This window comes from Chlorocebus sabaeus, chromosome 27 (genome assembly GCF_047675955.1).
Source record: "Chlorocebus sabaeus isolate Y175 chromosome 27, mChlSab1.0.hap1, whole genome shotgun sequence".
Taxonomy (NCBI): Eukaryota; Metazoa; Chordata; class Mammalia; order Primates; family Cercopithecidae; genus Chlorocebus; species Chlorocebus sabaeus.
This window is the reverse complement of record NC_132930.1, coordinates 24,474,403-24,495,823: the sequence shown is the minus strand read 5'-3', so window position 1 is coordinate 24,495,823 and position 21,421 is coordinate 24,474,403. Positions and strand designations below refer to the sequence as shown.

Here is a 21,421-nt window from a genome sequence, read left to right as displayed (position 1 = left end):
AGTCCCAGCTACTATGGAGGCTGAGGTGGGAGGATCATCTGAGCCCAGGAGGCAGAGTTTGCAATAAGCTGAGATGGCACAACTGCATTTCAGCCTGGGTAACAGAGCCAGACCCAGTCTCAAAAAAATAAAAAAGAAAAGAAAAGAAAAGAAATAAGTTCAAAATTCCATCTTTCAGACATTGCTTATGCTATTCTGATGAAAACTAGCTCATGACTCTGAATGTTCTTGGCCAGCCTCAAGATGAAGAAATCAGGTTGCTGTCATACCCAGGACAAAATGGCCAGAGAGGGTTTGCTTCGTGTTCCCTTTGTGGTCACAATGTTGTGGAAGGCTACGGTGGATATATGAGAGGGTGACAGGCTCCCTGCAGGCAGAGCAACTGCCACAATTCTGCATGAGCAGAAAAAGCAGAGCATGGAAATGTGTCACAGGAGGAGTGAGAGCCCACCTTGGATGTTCTAGAAGGTTTGAAAGCTCAGTAAGCCCCACATCTCCATTTTGAACATGTGCTTAGCAACTCCATTTGCAGTAGGAGCCCTGTTGGACTCCTGTCCCTGGCCTGCTGAGGTTTTTCTGATGGTGAGTGTTACTTAACATTTCCTCCTTTGAACTGCCTAGAAACCAAGTCATGGCCCCACTGAAGCAGTGCTCTGGAATCCACATGAAGGATGAAAAGCAGACCTTGAAGAGTTCCCACTGGAGATGGAGCCTTCCTTCTCTATCACCCCTGCTTCCTTCTCTTCCTGATCCCTTCTTCTGTTCTTCCTTCTCTGCCTCCTCCCTTCCTTCCTTCTGCAGTGGAGGGTCAGGGGACAGCTCACTGGGGTGGCGCCGAGGCACTCATGTGGCTGTATGAGAACCTGGACAGAGAGGCTCCTATGGTCCTGCCTTCCTCCTCCTCCCCCACCTCTCCCCTCGCCCCTGGGGGACCGGGATTGGGGCAGCAGGGGAAGGTGGCCATGAAGCCGAGGCGGAAGCGTTTGTTCATGAAGCAGTAGATGATGGGGTTGACGCAGGAGGAGGTGTAGGACAGGAGGAGGATGAAGGAAATGGGGGTCCCTGAGAGGCGGCGCTCCGCAGAGGCGGTGTCGTAGGCCCGCCAGGCGTTGGCGCTGAAGATGGGCATCCAGCACAGGAAGAAGAGGACCACGATGACGATGAGCATGCGGATCACCCGCTTCTTGGCCATCAGGTTGGCCGCGGAGCTGCTGCTCCGGATGCGGTGGGCCCTGCTGCTGCCGCCGGTGGACAGCTGCCGGAGCTCCAGCCTCCTCGCCGGCCTGGACTTCTGCAGGTAACACCCATCACTGTCCTCATATTTGCCGCTGCTGGTGGTGCTGAGTTTCCTTTCTGGGTGGGCAAGAGACCACTCATTGTTGGGGATGGGTCATGCCCGGTAGAAGGCATAGAGCCCCCACTCCCCTCTATGAAGAAGGCCAAACCAAAAAGGAACTGAAAAATGGCAGACGACCTGGCCTTACACTGACATGGGTAAGCATTGATCTATACTAGTTCTTCCCTTCAATGAAAGGCTGCTTAAAATGAGCAAAATATATGATAAAAACAATATCTTATGCATGTAGCTTACAAGAAAAAAATTATTAAGAATGAATATTCACACTCTTCTCCTTCCCTTCCTTAGCTCCCCAGAGGGAAGGTTCGGGCTTGCTGGGTAAGATTCCAGATTGCTTTTATTATGAGGAATTTGGATAAGAAGAAAAAAACCCATGAAAACCAAAGAAGCTAGAGAGACTCAGTTATCTATGCAGCAGGGAGCTGAGTTAGGGCATGGAGTGAGAAGGGAAAAGCTATGTCAACACGGGTGTCGAGGTCAATTTTCATGGACAGTGGATTGTAATGAATGGAGAAGGAGTGAGGCTTTGTGGCCACTGCAGGGTGAGAATAAAAAGGAGGAGAGAGGATGAGGAGAAGGAGACAACAAAAAGCCGGCTGTGGGTTAGGAATCAAATCCGTTCCAGTGCCTTTGGAGAGACACAAAACAGGCTGGAATTACCAGTAGCTTTGGTTGTGGAAGGGGCTCTGTTTGAATACAGCACTACAGAACTTCCGGCACAGAAGAGGCCTCGGCTTGTTATTGGGTTATGTGTGTGTTACTTTATTCCACTCAGAACGCTTTTGAAAGGAAAGATTTCCCCATTCTACAGATGAGAAAATGGAGACACTGGGCCTCATGACTGTGCTTCTTGACCCAGAGTCTCATAAGAATACTTAAAAAATTTTCCAACAAACTTCACATAAACTCAGGTATTTCTATTTAAATGATAGAAAACAAGCTTTTGTGCTCATTTGGCATAAACACACGCTACAAGATAGTTACCTTTAGCAGCTTTCTTCTGGCTAGCCTCAAATTTTATTCCCTGGTAGAGTTCCAAAGAGATTAATCCATATGCCACCATCATCACAATTCCAGGAATAAGAAAGAGGATGAGTAACAGGAACGTGTGCCTAATGAAATCAGAAGAAATCCAATAACCAGCAACTTTAGGCCTTCAAACTCAAATGGGAAGGAATGAATAGGGTTTATGTTTATTTTTACTGGCCTGAGCAAACGCATTAATTACTAGTATTTAATATCCTTGGCAACTTCATGTCTGGCGATTCAGTCATTATACGTTGTTTACTTCTTTTCTTTTTTTAGATGAAGTCTCTGATGAAGGACTAGTTTAATTGGAAAAGTTTGGTGTAATTCTGTGCTTGAAAGAAGTCTATGTATTAAAAAGAATGTAAGCTTTAAAAAATGAGAGTATGTGAATAGCATTTCAATAAAGCTGTTTTTAAAACCTTTAAAAATGACTTACATCGAGGATTTCTATGTGCTACATATAGGCTAAGCATTTTACATACATCATTACATTTAACTCTCATAATAACCATTGAGGTAGGTGCTATTAATACCTATAGTAGAGAGGAGGAAACTGAGACTTAAAGAGCTTAAATAATTTGTCCAAAGTCACACAGCTGGTAGCAGAGGTGGAATTTGAACCCCTCAAAATATGATTCCAGAACCTAGAAGCTATGCTTTTTAAGCATCACAGTATACCATTTGCCAAACAACAGAGTAATCAAGTGCTTAGGCAGGGACAATGGAAAACCTTCTGAGTCTTACAAAACATGCCATTCTGGCTGTTTCTGACCCGTAAGCAGCTCAAACATTTACATGGGCGTCCATTCTCCATGACCCCATGAGGCTGGCACAGTGGCATCATCATTCTAGTGCCTGGCTGGGTAGAGCTATGCTTTCTCTAAACATCTTTGATTCCTGAGGAATCACAGCCTCCTTCTTTATGAGTCTGGCCCCTAAATCACTTCTGCAGTCTGGCATGTGTGAGGTTACACGATTAGGCCATAAAATTGTCAGACGCTTATGGTGGCTGGGCCATTTCTCATTTCAATTTGACATGTTTTGATAAGATTCCTTTTCAAGCCTTGGAAATATTCCTCTCATTTGCAACGTAATTCCTTTGTGTGTGTGCTACTTGGTTGAAATGAAAGGAGGAAAGCAAAAAAAAAAAAGCAGAGATGATCTCAGTTTGGGGCTGTTACTCAATGTCTAGTTCCCTGCTTCTAAAACATCCTTGGAATTGGTAAATATAATACCCTGCAATTTGTGTAGCCTTTTTTTATCATGATATTTTTATGCACACATTCTCCTTTGTATCTTACAGCCACCCAATGAGGGAGATTTTTAAAATATCCACATTTTAAACTCCTAATAGAGATAAGGAACCTGACGTTCTGAGAGCTTATGTGAACTTGCCCAAGGTCCCCAGTTAGTAAGCAAAGGAACCAGTATTACAAGCTTGCCTTTTTATTTCTGGTAAAATGCTCTGGGTAAGTACCGGAGCTGCTGCAACTCTAAGAAAAACCATGTGGGATTTGGGACTCATTCCCTGCTCTGTCTTAATTCTTTAGAAAATCATTGCCAGGTGCAGTAGCTCATGCCTGTAATTCCAGCATTTGGGAGGCCAAGGCGGGAGGATCACTTGAGCCTAAGAATTCAAGACCAGCCTAGGCAATATAGTGAGACCCAATCTCTATTTTAAAGTAAAAATTTTATTAAATAAAAGAAGGCTAGGCACGGTGGCTCACGCCTGTAATCCCAGTACTTTGGGAGGTCAAGGCGGGTGGACAACCCGAGGTCAGGAGTTCGAGACCAGCCTGACCAATATGGAGAAACCCGGTCTCTACTAAAAATAAAAATAAAAAAAAATTAGCCAGTGGTGCATGCCTGTAATCCCAGCTACTCAGGAGGCTGAGGCAGGAGAATTGCTTGAACCCGGGAGGCAGAGGTTATGGTGAGCCAAGATCACACCATTGCACTCCAGCCTAGGCAACAAGAGCATAACTCCATCTCAAAAAAAAAAAAAAAAAAATCATAGCTCTACAATTAATCTAGCCTAACCCTCCACTACAGCATTTAAAAGCATACTACATAATGGTTGAACACAGAGGCTCTGCCTCTTCCTTAGGTTTGTGAATTGGGAAACTTAACCTTTCCAAGTCTCAGTTTCCTCAACTGCAAAACAGGCACAGTAACAGTAATACCTATCTTAGAGTGTTTTCACAGTATTGACTGAATGAATATACTCATGGCATTTATAACAGGGCTCCCCAGCTAAGTGTTTGCTATCGTGATTATCCTAGAACAAGGCTAGAATGACTTCCTCAAAAAGTCTCCAGGAAACTGATCCCCCAACCACTCTGGACAAGGCATCTCAGTTTTTCATAATATTGCAAAATTACATCAAGTTGTGTTTTTAAAAATAAACAATGCAACCTTACCAGGACTGCTGCATAACATCATTTGGCAGTAGAAAGCGGCACATATTCGCGGTCTGGTTGTTATTTTTGGTAAAAGGCACCAAGTTGCTATAAATGGGGTACGGAGTCATGATGGTAAAGGAAAGGCACCAGGTAGCAGCAATCACCTTCAAAGCATGGGATTTTGTTTGCCAGACCCGGGACTGTAAAGGTTTGCAAATCGCACCGTATCTCTCTAGAGATATGGCTACCAGATTAAAGGTAGATACACTCACAGAGGTGCCTGGGAAAGGAACAAAGAAGCCGGTTATGTTGACTCTGAAATCCAAAGTTTATTTGCACATTAGCTTGAATATATCTGATCCGCACAGGTTTGATATCAAAGGAAAACACTTAGAAGGTAAAGAAATATTGTGTATGTATATTTTTAAAAGACGATTTATTCTCAGCTTTGTTCCAGAAAGGGTTTAAGGCAGTTAAAGAAATGGATTTGTAAATACATCTCATTGCCAATTTTTAATAAGTTTATTGAGCTTTGATTATCACCTAACACCTGCTTAGGCTCAAGGCGCTCATTAATTAATAACCAAGGGGATGAAATTTGTTCTTGCCCCCACAGAACAGGTTTCTCTAAAATCTGAAGAAAAGCTCTAATTTTGAGTATGGTCTGCATAGTTAAGTTGACTTTAAAAACCCGAGATTCTCAAGCGTTCTGTGACCCTGAAAGGTCAGTGTGACCTGAGCTGGAGGCATGAAGGCTTTTTCTAAACATTTTGAGTACATACTGCTCTTAATAGTGAAACAATCTATATTTCAAAACGCAGCTTGTTGAAAAAAGTAAGTAGTAAAAAGACAAGGGAAAATGCTGCATACGGTAACTAAAGGTTTCTCTGGGAGGGGGACTATCAAGTCTTCTGTCTCGTTGTTTTTGTTTTTCTGTATTTTGTAGAAGGAGCAAGCATCACCCTTACAGTGAGAAAGATATCAAACACACCTCATTTAAAATAAAGTATTTCTTTTCTGGGAGTGGTGGCTCATGCTGGTAATACCAGCACTTTGGGAGTCCGAGGCAGGCAGATCACTTGAGGTCAAGAGTTCGAGACCAGCCTGGCCAACATGGTGAAACCCCCTCTCTACTAAAAATACAAAAATTAGCCAGGCATGGCTGCATGTGTCTGTAATCCCAGGTACCTGGAAGGCTGAGGCAGAAGAATCGCTGGAACCTGGGAGGCCAAGGTTGCAGTGAGCTGGGATCGTACCACTGCATCCCAGCCTGGGTGACAGAGAGGCACTCTGTCTCAAAAATAAAACAAAATAAATCATGTACTTCTTGGTCTTAGATGGCCTATGGAAAAAATAAAAATTAAAATAAAAAATAAATAAAATCATGTGCTTCTTGTCCAAAAAGCTGGATTTCTATTATTTTTGTATTTGTACATGCATACTTATTAAAATGTACTATTATTCCCTTAAAATTCCCTGTAGAGTCCTTCCGCTATAAATTCTGTCAATTCTTCTGAATATCTCTTACCAAGATTTCTCAAACCTCCGAATTAATATAAATTTGGGAGCAGAGGTCCTGAAACTGGGGTCCTTAGTTTCTCATTATTCTTATGGATATAAACTAATTCTCTGAAACTATACCCAAAAATATCATCTTTCTAGGGAGCCTGGCTCTAGCTTTCCTTAGAGTCTGAAAGAAGTCTATGACCCCCAAACCATTAACTAAAAACTCATGTTCTGGGGATAGGATTTGTTGTGTTTTACTGGATTTCACCCTAAAGAGTTGATGACATTTAGAGTTGAGAGTATAGCCCAAAACTCTCTAAGAGTCAGTTCTGTGTAATGGATCCTCAGTAACTATAAACTCACTGGCAGGCAAGCATTCTTCTTCTTTTTGCTACAAATTAGGAGCTAATCAATGTTAATTATTAGTATTGAGGAGACTGCAAAATTAAGAGAAGAACCTAAATTATTGGAATTAAAAATCCAACAAAATTATTATGGTATTGTAAATACTTTCAGAATGATGTTGCTTTTCTTTTGGCCAATAAAATTGTTTTTATGCTGTTGAAATTTACATAACATAAAATTAAACATTTCAAACTGAACAACTTTGTGGCACTCAGAATGTTTTGCCACCATGAAAACACTCGTTTTAAACCTCGGTTCACATTCTCCGGTTCAGGTTCCCAAATAGTATTACCATAAGATATATATGGATGGGCCTTGGATGTCTATAGCACTAGTTATTATTATTGCTTCATTATTTAACAATGATCTTTTTCCTTTGTAAGTTTCATCCTGGTTTTTTGTTTTCTTTTTTTTTCAGAGGACTTGGACACGGATTGACACATTCTTGGTTTTTGGTGGCACGAGGGTCAGAAATTCATCATCATTTTGTCAGTGCAGAATCCCACTTCCTCAACTGGGAAAAACAAAGACTTTTAAAGCCTTCCAGTCATTGAAGACTACCCTAGCCCAGCTCACTTCTGCATATTCTTCAAGGCTTGGGTCAGAACAAAAATAACTCCCTACTTATTTCCCACCTCTGCCCCTCTCCCAACTAATTCTCAGAAAGGGCAAGGGACTAGGCAATCTGGCACCCAGAGGGGACCAAGAAATGTGTTTTTGTTCAACTCCAGGAGAACCACAGCAGTTGGCAAACTGAGGTAGTATGCTCACCACTGTGTGGCTACTAATCTGGACTCGAATCTCAGCTCCGCTGCTTACCATCTGTGTGGCTTTAGGCACATTACGAACCTCTCTGTGCCTCTGTGTCCTCCTTAATGAGACAAGGAAGAATCATTACTTCATAGAGTGGTTGGGAGATAAGGTAAGATCATGAAAGTCAAAGCACTTAGTACCACATGGGGTGCATAAAAGCACAAAAAATTTAGCTCTTATGATTTTCATTATCATCATTTTTGTTTGGCATAGGCAAACAGCTACATATCTCAGCCAATCAGGGTCAGCTTAGCGACCCCACAGCCCCCAGGAGCAAATTCAACTCCTCATCTAGGGGCAGAGACCTCTCTCTCTCTGCCGGAGATGGTCCCAGCTTTGGGGAGAACAGGCTGAGAAGTGAATCCTGGCAAGAGAATCTGGAACTGTGATAGAACTGGTTTTCAAATAGCCCCTGTTCCCTAAGAAAACAAGAGGAACAATGGCAAAGAACCCTCCTCCGTAATCCTTACCCTCCCTAGAAGCCAGGACTCAAGTTGAGTATAGCTCAGGACACAGTCAACAGCTTCCAGAAAGGGATAGAGCAGCTTAAAGTCACTTTTGACTTCAAACAGAAGGAAGCAAGTCCCTCTTTCCTTCAAATAGAATCAGGCAAAATTAACTGCCCCTGTGTTTTCCTATCAATGTATTTCACTCTTAGAAACTGACCTCCAACGTGGATGATGGGGACCAACTTACGGGGAACGTATAAGGATGACCGTCAAGTCAGCACCAATGTCCTTGCACACAGCCATGCACAGCCTAATGTTCTGTGATTCAGCCCTCAGCAGAGCTCTTCTGCTGTGATTGTCAGAGGTTTGGGAAGGTCTGGGGCTGAGTGGGGTCTGGGGCAAGCTCCAGAAACAGTCACCGGCAGCAACTTACCCATGAAGTAGGTGGTGGTCTTGCAGACGGCGCTCCCGAAGATGAAATCCTTGAGCAGATTGGGGATGAGGTTGAACGGCATGCAGAAGAGGCAGAGCATGAGGTCGCTGACAGCCAGGGAGAGGAGGAAGACGTTGGTGACCGTCCGCATCCGCTTGTTCCGAATCAGCACGGTGATGACCAGCGTGTTTCCCAGCACGCTGAGCAGGAATATCAAGGAGTACAAGAGAATCTGCACCGCTGGCTGCCACTCTGCAGACAGTAACAGGAGCAAGAGGGAGGGATGGAGGTGATGAGAGCAGAATGCTAAAACCGAAGCCAAGGGTGATTTCCTGCCGATTTCCCCCTTCACCGGGGTGTACATCACTGGACCCACCATTCCTGTCCTGACAACATTTTGCAGAAACAAACGGAGGAAAGCAGAGACTGAATTATTTTGTTTGTAGAAGGTTGGTTTGTTAAAGGATCACTCAGGGAACCACTTTTTCTTAAGAACAAAGCTCCTCAAGTGAACAGTGATCACTTTCTTTCCTGGCTGCTAAGCATGATTTCACTGTAACCACTTCATGCTGGTTTCCCCCCAAGAAAAGAAAACAGCTGCATGGTGACAACACCTTTTCTGCTGTGCTTGTAAGTTCAGGCTTTGACACTTGTACTCCCTCTTGCTTCACTCAGCTTTTCCTCCCCTGCTTTTGTTCCCTCAAGTCCTATTCATGAATGCCCAACTCTCCCATGCGGGACAATAAGAATATTTGACTCTATTCTGCTTGTTAATCTCTTCTGCAAACTTCTGAACATATGACTTTATCCAGCCTTGTCTCACAATGACTTGGTTATGTATATATTTTTATCAGCCTTGCCTTTGCTGATCTCTCCCGCAACTCAGTAGTTTCCTGGATTAAAATAACAGCTTCCGACACTTACCTTTGGAGGGACGAGGCTGATCCAAGCAGAAAAGCGTCTCATTTTCGAGCCCGAGTTCGCAGGGAGGAGTGATGTTGCTTCCATTCACAAGAAGGCTGTCAACCACATCCATCCTTGCCTGCTGCTTTCCACCAAGTGCTGGAGAGCTGGTGAATTGCTCACTCCCGGCTCATTTCTCTAATGACCGAAGCGTCTCCCAAATGCAACCTGCCGTGGAGGAGCAGGGAGGGAGTGATTTCCAGGTGTGGGCTTTTTCAGCCATTCCTAAAGGCGACTTGAGTTCACCACACTCACTCCAGCTGGGCAAGCATTTGCACTCCTGTTGTGGAAAAGGCAGTGAGCGCAAGCAAAGCCCGCTCCACCTTCGCCCCCCACCCCCCCAGCCCTTTCCTGGGCCAGTCTTAGGGCCCTGAGCACAGACAGCCTGGCTGCCCGTTAACCATTCTCAGAGTGTGGCTGCTTTTATACACACATGTGTACACATGCACGGACACATACACACACACACAGGCTTCCCCAGTACTCCTCTATATAGGAACCTGTCACCATCCAAGACACGTGCAGAAGAAAGCCCAAACTGGCTGTATGAGACAGGAACAATTAACACAGTAACAGATCCGATAATGCAGACCATCAGGCCTAAAGAACACGGAGGGACTGTGTTCTACCTCCTTATAGAAAAGCAATTAGTGCCTTTTTAGTTCTGGAACCATGCCCGGTGGTGTGTGTCTGTGGATAGAACTGCCGACTGGTTGTTAAGTTGCTACTAAACACAGTGTTGTTTCTTGTGGTCTCTGCCCTTGTTAACTAGAAGGATTGAGGTACTTTTGAACATAGGTACCTGGGTCCTTATTACAAAAGATGTTAGTAAGATTTCCTCGTCATTCATGAAGTCTTGCGTTCAGCACATCTTCATTGAGAGTCAATCATTTGCCAGGCACTTTTCTATCATGTCAGCAAAGAATGAACAGAATTATTTCAGGTAGTAAGTACTACGAAAGAAGTAAAGCAGGGAGATGTGATGGATACAAACAGATTAGGGGCTGATTTTTTGGGGGGCGGGGACAGGGTCTTGCTCTATCCCCCAGGCTGCAGTGGAGTGGTGCGATCATGGCTCACTGCAGCCTTCATCTCCCTGGCTCAAGCAATCCTCCTACCTTAGCCTCCTGAATAGCTGGGACTACGGGTACACACCACTAAGCCCAGCTGATTTTTTTAGTTTTAGAAGAGAGGAGGTCTCGCTATGTTGCCCAGTCTGGTCTCAAACTCCTGAGCTCAAGTAATCCTTCTGCCTTGGCCTCCCAGTGTTGGGATTACAGGCGTGAGCCACTGCACCTGGCCTGGGGCTGCTAATTTAGAAGGGGTAGTCAGGAGAGGTCTCTCAAGGAGGGGACTGTGATCTGAGACCTGAACCACAAGAAGGGCAAAGTCTTGTGAAGATCCAGGGACAGCTTCTCCCAGGCAAAAGGAGGAGTATTTTTAGCAGAGGTAACAGCACGTGCAAAGGCCCTGAGGTGGGAATGAGGGTGGCCCCATTGAGGTATGAATAGATAGAAGCAGGAGTGAGTGAGGGGCAAACAGCAGGACATGAGATCAGAGAGGGGGACCAACTCAGGGGCCTGGGTGTTCCATGAAGCTCTGTGGTGCTGGAAAGCCCTTCGGCCTCCATTGCACAGATTATCTCCTCAGTTCAGACCCTTTGGAAGGCAGACGACAATGGCTGTGGAACCTGCGTTTCTGACATGCTGCTTGGCCATGCTGAGACTTGGTCTGTTTGCTAGATACCCGTGGGGCTCCTTGTGTACTGACAGTGCTTCCGCTGGCAGAGCTGCATGCTACATCTTGCTGAGTCTCTGCCAGACACAGAGGAACTAACGCATTTTTACTGTCAATGTGGGGCTGGAAAGACAGTGGTGCCTCTTTTCCTTGAAACCATGAAGACCACATGGTTCAGGGCATTTAGTCACAGAAACAAGAAGGGGAAGGGACACTGGAGAAGCTGTGGATGTTATCAGGAGGACAGGCTTTGGCATCAGACAGGCTTGGGATCAAATCCTGGCTTCACTGGTTACCTGCTAGGAAATATTGGGCAAGTTTCTTTCTCTCTCTTTTCTTTTCTTTTCTTTTCTTTCTCTTTCTTTCTCTTTCTCTTTCTCTTTCTCTTTCTCTTTCTTTCTCTTTCTTTCTTTCTTTCTTTCTTTCTTTCTTTCTTTCTTTCTTTCTTTCTTTCTTTCTTTCTTTCTTTCTTTCTTTCTCTTTCTTTCTTTCTTTCTTTCTTTCTTTCTTTCTTTCTTTCTTTCTTTCTTTCTTTCTTTCTTTCTTTCTTTCTTTCTTTCTCTCTCTCTCTCTCTCTCTCTCTCTCCCCCCCTTCCTTCTTCCCTTCCTTCCTTCCTTTCCTCCCTCCCTCTTTTTCCCTTCCCTTCCCTTCCTTTCCCTTCCCTTCCCTTCCCTTCCCTTCCCTCCTCTCCCCTCCCCTCCCTTCCCCTCCCTTCCCCTCTCCTCCCCTCCCTTCCCCTCCCTTCCCCTCTCCTCCCCTCCCCTCCTCTCCCCTCCCCTCCCTTCCCCTCCCTTCCCCTCTCCTCCCCTCCCTTCCCCTCCCTTCCCCTCTCCTCCCCTCCCCTCCCCTCCCCTTCCCTCCCCTCCCCTCCCCTTCCCTCCCCTCCCCTCCCTTCTCCTCCCCTCCCCTCCCCTCCCCTCCCCTTCCCTCACCTCCCCTTCCCTCCCCTCCCCTCCCTTCTCCTCCCCTCCCCTCCCCTCCCCTCCCCTCCCTTCCCTTCCCTTTCCTTTCCTTTTGAGACAGAGTCTTGCTCTGTTGCCGAGGCTGGAGTGCAGTGGCATGATCTAGGCTCACTGCAAACTCTACCTCCCAGTCGCAAGCAATTGTCATGCCTCAACCTCCCAAGTAGCTGAAATTATAGGTGTGTACCACCACACCCAGCTAATTTTTGCATTTTTAGTAGAGACGGGTTTCACCAAGTTGGGCCGTCTGGTCTCAAATTCCTGAACTCAAGTGATCCAACCACCTCGGCCTCCCAAAGTGCTGGGATTACAGGTGTGAGCCACTGCACCCAGCCTGGGCAAGTTTCTTAACCTAAGACTCATTTCCATCTGTCAAATGGGGATCAGAATGATTTAATAAATATTTGTTATGAAGATTGAACGATTGACTCAAGACAGCGTCTGACATACAAAAAATGTTCAATAAATCACAGGCAGCAGTATTCATAGCTTCCTATAATAATGGCTATTTTCCTTTTACAAATGAGAAGGCTGGGACTCACAGTGGCCACATGCTTTGCTGGTGAGAACCAGTGGTGGATTTCCCCTTGAGGGCCCTGCAGACCCCATCCTCACACCACTTCCCATGGCATGGAGCTTTGCATCCTCATTCTAGCATCACGTAGCCTGTTTGGAGCCAGGGCTGTCTTCTCTACTCCTCCTTCCTGCCATGAGTCCTTTTGGCTGAATCTTCCCTGTCTGCAGATGATGGACCCTGCTCACTGGGCAATGACCCAGAGCAGCTGTGTTCTGATGTGAGAAGGGATGAGCATCCAGGGTTTCGGCTGCTGCTTCAGCTGCTCCAGCTGGGCAGACGTCACCAGCCATTCAGGGTGCCTCCTGCTGAGGCTTGTCAGGCCCATTAGCAGCTGCTTCTAAAGCTGAGGGGACAGTAGTTCTGTAAGTCCGAGAACCAGAAGAGCAGAGGGCTGAGCATCGATCTGCCCTAAACCAAAATGGAGCCCAATTTGGGGCAAGTTCCTCCTTTCCCTTCCCTTCCCTTTCCCTTCTTCCTATTCTGTTTCTTCCTCCTGCTCATTGTTTGGTAGGAAGTGGGAGTGGGAAATGTGGTCGATGTTAGTGATTTTGTGAACTCACGTTGCGGGGATGGCAGCATATTTGAGTTCTATTTTGTACAAACTTTACGGCACAACTGAATTGCCTGGATTAGTGGTGATTTCCAGACTTTCCTCCTGGAGATTCTGATTCCTCAGCCCTGAGCCTGGAAATCTGCATTTTTTCTCCAGCATCCCTGGGGATTTGGAGACCTGTGATCTCAGGATCACTTGCGGGGAAACTCCCTGGGAACCGTTAAGAGGGTGAGGGGAGCTATCAGAAGGCAGAAGTTGAAGACTGATCTTCATCCCTGGCTGGTTGAGAAGCATGAACAAAGAAATTACTTAACCTTTCTGAATCTCAGCTTGCTCGTCTGTAAAATAGAGATAAAATAATGTTACTATAAATAAAACAATACGTGGAGACAACTCAGAACAATGCCTGGAACATAGTGCTGGATACTATTTGTTATTATTAATGGGTAAGATTAATTCTAGGGATGCTCTATTTATCCCATTATCATGGCCAGATTAAGGGCTTGTATTAATATCTTCAATACCCTAGCACAATATCTGGCATATAGTATGTGCTTGGTAAATACGAATGAATAAACAGCAAAAATTAGAAGAGCCAATATTTCATTGCTTATAACACCCATTGATAATTCTATTGCATTGATTCCTTTTCTCACCATCTCTGGATTTTTTACTTTGAATTTGTGAGCCCATGTGATATGGTTTGGGTGTGTCCCCACCCAAATCTCATCTTGAATTGTAGCTCCCATAATTCCCATGTGTGGTGGGAGGGACTGGATGGGAGGTAATTGAATCATGAGAATGGGTCTTTCCCTTGCTGTTCTTGTGATAGTGAATAAGTCTCATGAGAGCTGATGTTTTTATAAGGGGGAGTTCCCTTGCACATGCTCTCCCTTGCCTGCCACCATGTAAGGTGTGACTTTGCTCCTCATTCACCTTGCACCAGGATTGTGAGGTCTCCCCAGCCATGTGGAACTGTGAGTCCATTAAACCTTTCCTGTTTAAATTACCCAGTCTTGGGTATGTCTTTATTAGCAGCATGAAAACAGACTAAAACCTCGTATTACCTAAGAGTTCAACTAACAAAAGAGAATTGCAATGAAAGATTTCAATGCGCTTTCAAGAGAAAAGCTGATGCATTTCCAGAGTGTCAGCCCTTGTTTCATTCCTCAACATACATGATAGTGAGCATCTCATAAGTGCCAGGTGCTGTATTTGGTGCTAGGGATTTTGTGAGCCAAGTGGATGGAATTTCTGTCCTCATGAAATCGCTGTCCTCTGTGGGACACAGAAGATGAGAACCTGGGCAAAGTGGAAATGCCTTTTCACCTTGGAGACCTAACCTGTGATTAGGCACAGTTCCGGATGAATTGATACAAATGGACTAAATTGAATTGGAATGGCATAAATGCCTCTCCTCTCTCTGAGACACACACAGACATACAGGGGATAAGCCCAAGTGCCTCCTGCAGTCCACAAAACCCTTTCAGTACTGGGGACTCTCTTCTCTTCCAACCCTGCCCTGGAAGGACAAGACATGAGCAATCTCCATGGGTTCCTGGTTGATAAAATTATTAACTGTTCTCCAAGCTATTCTCTGTGTTAAGAAACAATAGTTCTAAAACACCTAAAGGATTTATGTGGATTCCCGACCACATTATGACATTAATCACATGCTTATTGCACATTTTTAAAAAATAAAGAAAAATAAAGGCTAGGTGCGGTGGCTCACACCTGTAATCCCAGCACTTTGGGAGGCCGAGGCCGGTGGATCACCTGAAGTCGGGAGTTGGAGACCGGCTTGACCAACATGGAGAAACTCTGTCTCTACTAAAAATACAAAATTAGTCGGGTGTGGTGGTGCATGCCTGTAATCCCAGCTACTGGAGAGGCTGAGGCAGGAGAATCATTTGTACCCGGGAGGCAGAAGTTGCGGTGAGCCAAGATGGCGCCATTGCACTCCAGCCTGGCAACAAGAGTGAAACTCTGTCTCAAATAAATAAATAAATAATAAAGAAAAATAGATCGGTATAAATATAACACAAATACATTTTGGGGCTCTACATGATTCATTCTCAATGTGGTGCCACTTTCAGAGAAACTCAGACACTCAGGGGTAGTGAACGGGCAATTTCATGTTCTGGGAGACCTGACATTTCCTAAACTTCTCTTGCCTCTGCAGTTTCTCCGTACACTCTGCTGCTCAGATTGTCATTCCCTGAATTCCTCATTCCTCACTCTAGTCCCAGACTCACTCAGAGTGCCGTTTGCTAGGGTTTTTCTATTTTCCTCCCTCTAGCCTTCTCAGCCTTCTGCCACTGGCTGACTGGGACGTTTCTTCCTCAATACACACTGGCCGAGCTGGGCTACTCTGGGAAGAGTTAATGCCCTGAGGCTCTCGCACATCCCTGGTGCCCACAGAAGGCAGCTTGCAACCACCCTATCAAGTTCTTCCCCCACGGCTGCCCTCCTTGGGAAAAGCACAGTGGACTTTTGCTGATGAATAGATGTCTTCTGCTTGAACAGAGGAAAGCCAGTACTGTGTCTGCCTGAAGATGTCACTTAGCAAAGTGGAGTTGGGCTTTGGGCAAGCAGCTTTGCCTCTCTGAGTCTCCATTTCCTCGCCTGTAAAATGGATTCGCAGCGATAACGCACACCTCAGAGGCTGTTGGGACCTTACTTGTCACAATGTGTGTAAAAAGTGCACCCAGGAGAGCACTTTGCATGTCATAGGGGCTCAATAAATGATAATAACAGGCAAAAAATATATTGATAGGAACATTAAAACCAACCCTGATACCACTGTCTCAAGATAATCTTTGTTAATGGTTTGGTGGTTATCCATTCAGTCTTTTCCTCTAAATACATTCTTAAATAAATAGAGAATTGGTATAATACTCCATATACCATAATTATTCTACTTACCACGTTTTGAAAATGTAATTTTAAGATAAAATTTCTCTCAAAATGAGAAATATGGTTTTTGCAGCATAATGGAAAAACGTATTTAAAAAAAATATTTAGATAGACAAGAAAGTAAAAACATCTATTGCCCCATTATCTGGAGAATTTTAAAAAACGTTTTATATACATCCTATTTTGCATATTTATTTTGCATATGTCTTTTCTTCACTTAACATTATTCCATGATTATGGTTTTTTGTTTGTTTGGTTTTTTTTTGTTTTTTGTTTTTTTTTTGAGACGGAGTCTCACTATGTCACCCAAGCTGGAGTGTAGTGGCGCCATCTCGGCTCACTGCAACTTCTGCCTCCCGGGTTCAAGCGATTCTCCTGCCTCAGCCTCCTGAGTAACTGGGACTACAGGTGCACGCCACCACGCCCAGCTAATTTTTGTATTTTTAGTAGAGATGGGGTTTCACCATGTTGGCCAGGATGGTCTCGATCTTCTGACCTCGTGATCCATTTGCCTTGGCCTCCCAAAGTGCTGGGATTACAGGCATGAGCCACTGCGCCCGGCCAATATTTAGGTTTTATTGTTAGCTTTTTATTTTCATAAGTGAACACATGCACACAAGTTTTTGTGACATTTGATGTACGTTGGTAACTTCAGGGCTGCCATCAGCACAATCACAGCATTCACACTGAATGCAATGCAAAGGTAACCTCATAAAGTTGTCCATGCAAGGTGCACGATCCCCTGGACCTGGTCACCTGGCAGGCCTGGGCAATTGCTTTCCAAAAAAATCATACTATTTTATAAGGTTGCTATTTAATAGTACTGCTTTATTTCCCTTTTTTTTTTTTTTTTTTTTTGAGACAGAGTCCTGCTCTGTCACCCAGGCTGGAGTGCAGTGGCAGGATCTCGGCTCACTGCAACCTCCACCTCCTAGGTTCAAGTGATTGTCCTGCCTCAGCCTCCCAAGTAGTGGGAATTACAGGCACCCACCATCATGCCTGGTTAATTTTTGTTGTTGTTGTTGTTGTTGTTTTTGAGACAGAGTCTTGCTCTCACTAGGCTGGAGTGCAATGGCGTGATCTCGGCTCACTGCAACCTCCACCTCCTGAGTTCAAGCGATTCTCCGGCCTCAGACCTCCAGAGTAGCTGGAACTACAGGCGTGCACCACCATGATCAGCTAATTTTCTTTTGGTATTTTTACTAGAGACAGGATTTCGCCATCTTGGCCAGACTGGTCTTGAACTCCTGACCTCATGTGATCTGCCTGCCTTGACCTCCCAAAGTGCTGGGATTACAGGCGTGAGCCACCGTGCAAGGCCAATGTGCAGGTCTTTTATGATCAAAGATGCTCACTATTTCCCACCTTTGTTTACTAGTTGTATTTCTTCTTTACCAAAACCTAAGATAAGCCAGAGCATCTTTTAGGAATTCTGTGCTTTGCCCATTTCTTTATACCATCAACAAATATTTATTGAACATCTGCTCTGTAGCAGGAACTGGGGCAGGTGCTGTTCACAGTGGCAAACAAAACAAATTCCCTTCCTTTACCGAGCTCTCATTCTGTGAGGGACGTGCAATAAACAAATAACTGAATGGAGTTTTATGTCAGAGAGTGTAAAGGGCTGTGAAGGGAAACAAAGCGGGTTTGGGGATAGAGAGGGATGGGTCATTAGGAAGGCCTTTCTAGGGGAAAGAGTCTCAGGACAGTCTGGGAGAAGACCGTTCCAGATAGGGCAGTTATTGTGGTCTTAACGTTTTTCTCATCACCTGATACGAGCTCTAAAAAGCTGAGAATGATGTTTAATTTGCAAATCACTGTCATAAACTGCAGTGTGTGCGTGTGGCAGAAACTCCTTCCCTTCTCTTTTTACATAGTAACAGGGTCTCCCACTTTTAATTGGGTACACAACTGCCTAGCATGAATAATATTTTCCTGCCTCCTTTGCAGCTAGATAGGGCCATGTGACTAAGATCTGACCACTGACAAGCAGGCAGAAATGAATGTGCAGCTTCTGGAAAGCATTTTTACAAAGAGGGAGCATGTCCTTTTCTTTCCTTTTCATCTTTCCTCTGCTGGAATGAAGATGTGACCGCTGGAGCTGGAGATGCTGTCTTGTACCATGAGGTGGGTGCCTGTGTTGGATGTAACGAAACAAGACACTTGAGGAGCCTGGATTCCCGACAATCTTATTTATTTATTTATTGAGACAGGGTCTCACTTTGTCACTCAGGCTGGAGTGCAGTGGCGTGATCTCGGCTCACTGCAACCTTCACCTCCTGGGTTCAAGCGATTCTCGTGCCTTAACCTCCTGAGTAGCTGGGATTACAGGCACACACCACCTTGCCCAGCTCATTTTTTTGTATTTTTAGTAGAGACGGGATTTCACCATGTTGGCCAGGCTAGTCTTGAACTCCTGACCTCAAGTGATCCACCTGCCTTGGCCTCCCAAAGTGCTGGGATTACGGGCGTGAGCCACCGCGCCCAGCCCTGACGATCTTAGAATAGGTATATTAGCTAGACCTGAACTGCTTGTCTTTAAACTTCATTTATGTAAGAAAGAAAAATGGATTTTATTTCAAAAAACCAATGGTGTTATGGATTTTCTGCCACTCTCAGCCTAATTTGAACAGAAACACTGTAAATGAGAGTTTGCAAATTTTAGTTTCTAGTCTTTTTTTTCCTCACACTACTCCACAGCCATTAATATAGTCTGGATACATCACCATAGCTTTCGCATCAACACTGGTGATATTTCCATCGGTTGGAACACAGGTGATATTTCCCTGACTCCCAATGTGTCTGTCTGATTCCTTACCATCTCATCCGAGTCTACTATTACTTTTTAAATTTATTTTTATTTTTGTAGAGATAAGATCTTACCATGTTGCCCAGGCTGGTCTTGGACTCCAGGCCTCAAGTGATCCTCTCACCTCGGCCTCCCAAAGTGCTGGGATTACAGATATGAGTCACTGCACCTGGCCCAGAGTCCACTATTCTTATTTTTTTTGAGATGTCACCTCTCTCTGTCACCCAGGCTGGAGTGCAGTGACGCGATCTCAGCTCACTACAGCCTCCGCCTCCTGGATTCAGGTGATTCTCCTGGCCCAGCCTCCTGAGTAGCTGGGATTGCAGGCACGTGCCACCACTCCCGGCTAATTTTTGTATTTTTAGTAGAGATAGGGTTTCGTCATGTTATCTGGGCTAGTTTCAAACCCCTGACCTCAAGTGATTCACCCGCTTTGGTCTCCCAAAGTGCTGGGATTACAGGCGTGAGTCACTGCACCCGGTCCAGAGTCTACTATTCTTTAAGACCCAACTCCAATCTACCTCCCAGCAGCCTTCTCCAGTTTATAGCCCTCATTGCTGGGTTTTTTCTCTCAACCTCCACAGCCCTTACCACAAATTCCACTCATTGGGACTTAATCAAGTGGTCTTGTCCTTTCATGGGTTGAAGATAAATTTCTGCCTCATTTTTCCACTTTTGTCTATCTCTGCTGCTGTTGCCCAAGTGCATGTGGCCCTCACTTCTCCCAGGGGGAATTGCTGGAGCTCCCTGCTTTCCCTATGACTCCTCCAATCCCTCCTCCATGCAGTAGCCTGTGTGGTGTTTTAAAAATAGAAGCCAGAATGTTATTCCCTACTTGACTTTGCAGACCTTTCTGGTGAGTCTCTCAATGACCTGGATGGCCCCTGCCTCCCTCTGTGGCCTCACCTTACACCCTTCCCCACCCCATTTCCTTTGTGTGTGTGCCATAGATTTGCTTCTCTCCCTTGCCATGCTCTTAGCGCACTCCCTTCCTCTCACCTGGAGTCGTCACACATGTTTTCTCTCTGTCTGGACTGCCCTACCCTCATGAATTCCCACCCACCAATGCCCTTCCTCAGGGAAATCTGTCTTTGGACTTAGACTAAAACAAGTTTCCCCATTGGCTGCCCACACAGGTACCTGGTCTTTTCTTTAGCAGTACTTACTGTGGTTTGTAATATTGATTTGTGTATTTGTGTATTAGTCAGGTTTCTCTAGAGGGATAGAACTAATGGAATATATATATATATATGTATATATATATATATAAACTATATTCCTATATATATAAAAAATATATTCCAATAAACTCCTATACACACACACACACACACACACACACACACACACACACACACACACACACATATATATATATATATATATATAAAAAATATTTTCCTGCCTCCTTTGCAACTAGATAGGGCCATGTGACTAAGTTCTGACCACTGACAGGTAGGCAGAAATGAACATGCAGCTTCTGGAAAGCATCTTTACAAAGAGGGAGCATGCCCTTTTCTTTCCTTTTCATCTTTCCTCTGACTGGAATGAAGATGTGACCACTGGAGTTGGAGCCTATGTATGTATATAGGAGTTTATTAAGTATTAACTCACATGATCACAAGGTCCCACAATAGGCTATCTGCAGGCTGAGGAGTAATGATTGCGAGTCCAAGTTCCAACACTGAAGAACTTGGAGTCCGATGTTTGAGGGCAGGAAGCATCCAGCACAGGAGAAAGATGTAGGCTGGGAGGCTAGGCCAGTCTAACCTTTTCATATTTTTCTGCCTGTTATATTCTAGCTGTGCTGGCAGCTGATTAGATGGTACCTACCTAGATTAAGGGTGGGTCTCCCTTTCCCAGCCCACTGACTCAAATGTTAATCTCCTTTGGCAACATCCTCATAGACACACACAGGATCAATACTTTGTATCCTTCAATCCAGTCAAGTTGACACTCAGTATTCACCATCACAATTTGTGTGATTGTTGGCTCACCTGTCTGCACACTAGAAGCTCCAAGAAGACAGGAGCTGTGCTTTGCATGTCACTATAGTAACTCCTCAATGTAAGTGTCGGTCAGTATTCCTCCCCAAGCCACTAGAAAGAAGGTATTATAATTCCTTCTTGCACATGAGGAAAATGAGTCTCAAAGAGATGATAATAGCAGAATCAGCACTCAGACCCAAGTAGGCTTGATGCCAACTCCAACAGCACAAAGTATCACCGTAATAAACTCCAGAGTCGGTTGGGAACGGAGGCCAAAAACTGGTTCCCATTCTGGTCTGGTCTTCAGTACAATTGAGGAGGAGGCTTGTGAGTCTTTAAGATTCAAGGACATGAATCTCTGAATAAAATTTCACAATATATGGCAGACCCTGGGGGAGGTATTTGGAGGTTCTCTTAACTTGGGAGTCAACACAAAGTCAATATAGAATTAGCTTAGAATTTTCTCACCCTTTCTTAGGCTCTCCGGGACCACACAGAGAAGGAAGCCAAGAGGCGCTGCT

At 44.8% G+C, this 21,421-nt stretch overlaps 1 protein-coding gene across 1 annotated transcript; it reads right to left on the bottom strand.

The window, feature by feature from the left end:
- Positions 1-212: 212 nt before the first annotated feature.
- Positions 213-9,679, bottom strand: CCKAR (cholecystokinin A receptor). The gene is made up of 5 exons (XM_008017707.3): positions 9,319-9,679; positions 8,395-8,646; positions 4,807-5,068; positions 2,342-2,469; positions 213-1,353 (listed from the first exon to the last, which is right to left on the bottom strand). Exons 1-5 carry the CDS (start codon positions 9,428-9,430, stop codon positions 821-823), a joined length of 1,287 nt encoding a protein of 428 aa, XP_008015898.2. The 5' UTR covers positions 9,431-9,679; the 3' UTR covers positions 213-820.
- Between the last annotated feature and the right edge of the window lie 11,742 nt (positions 9,680-21,421).

Coding starts and splice junctions, on each gene's coding strand:
- CCKAR (XM_008017707.3), bottom strand. CDS start 9,430: ATGGATGTGGTTGACAGCCTTCTTGTGAATGGAAGCAACATCACTCCT. Junction 8,647..9,318: donor TCAGCCTCGTCCCTCCAAAG/GTAAGTGTCGGA, acceptor TACTGTCTGCAG/AGTGGCAGCCAGCGGTGCAG. Junction 5,069..8,394: donor GACCACCACCTACTTCATGG/GTAAGTTGCTGC, acceptor TTCCTTTCCCAG/GCACCTCTGTGAGTGTATCT.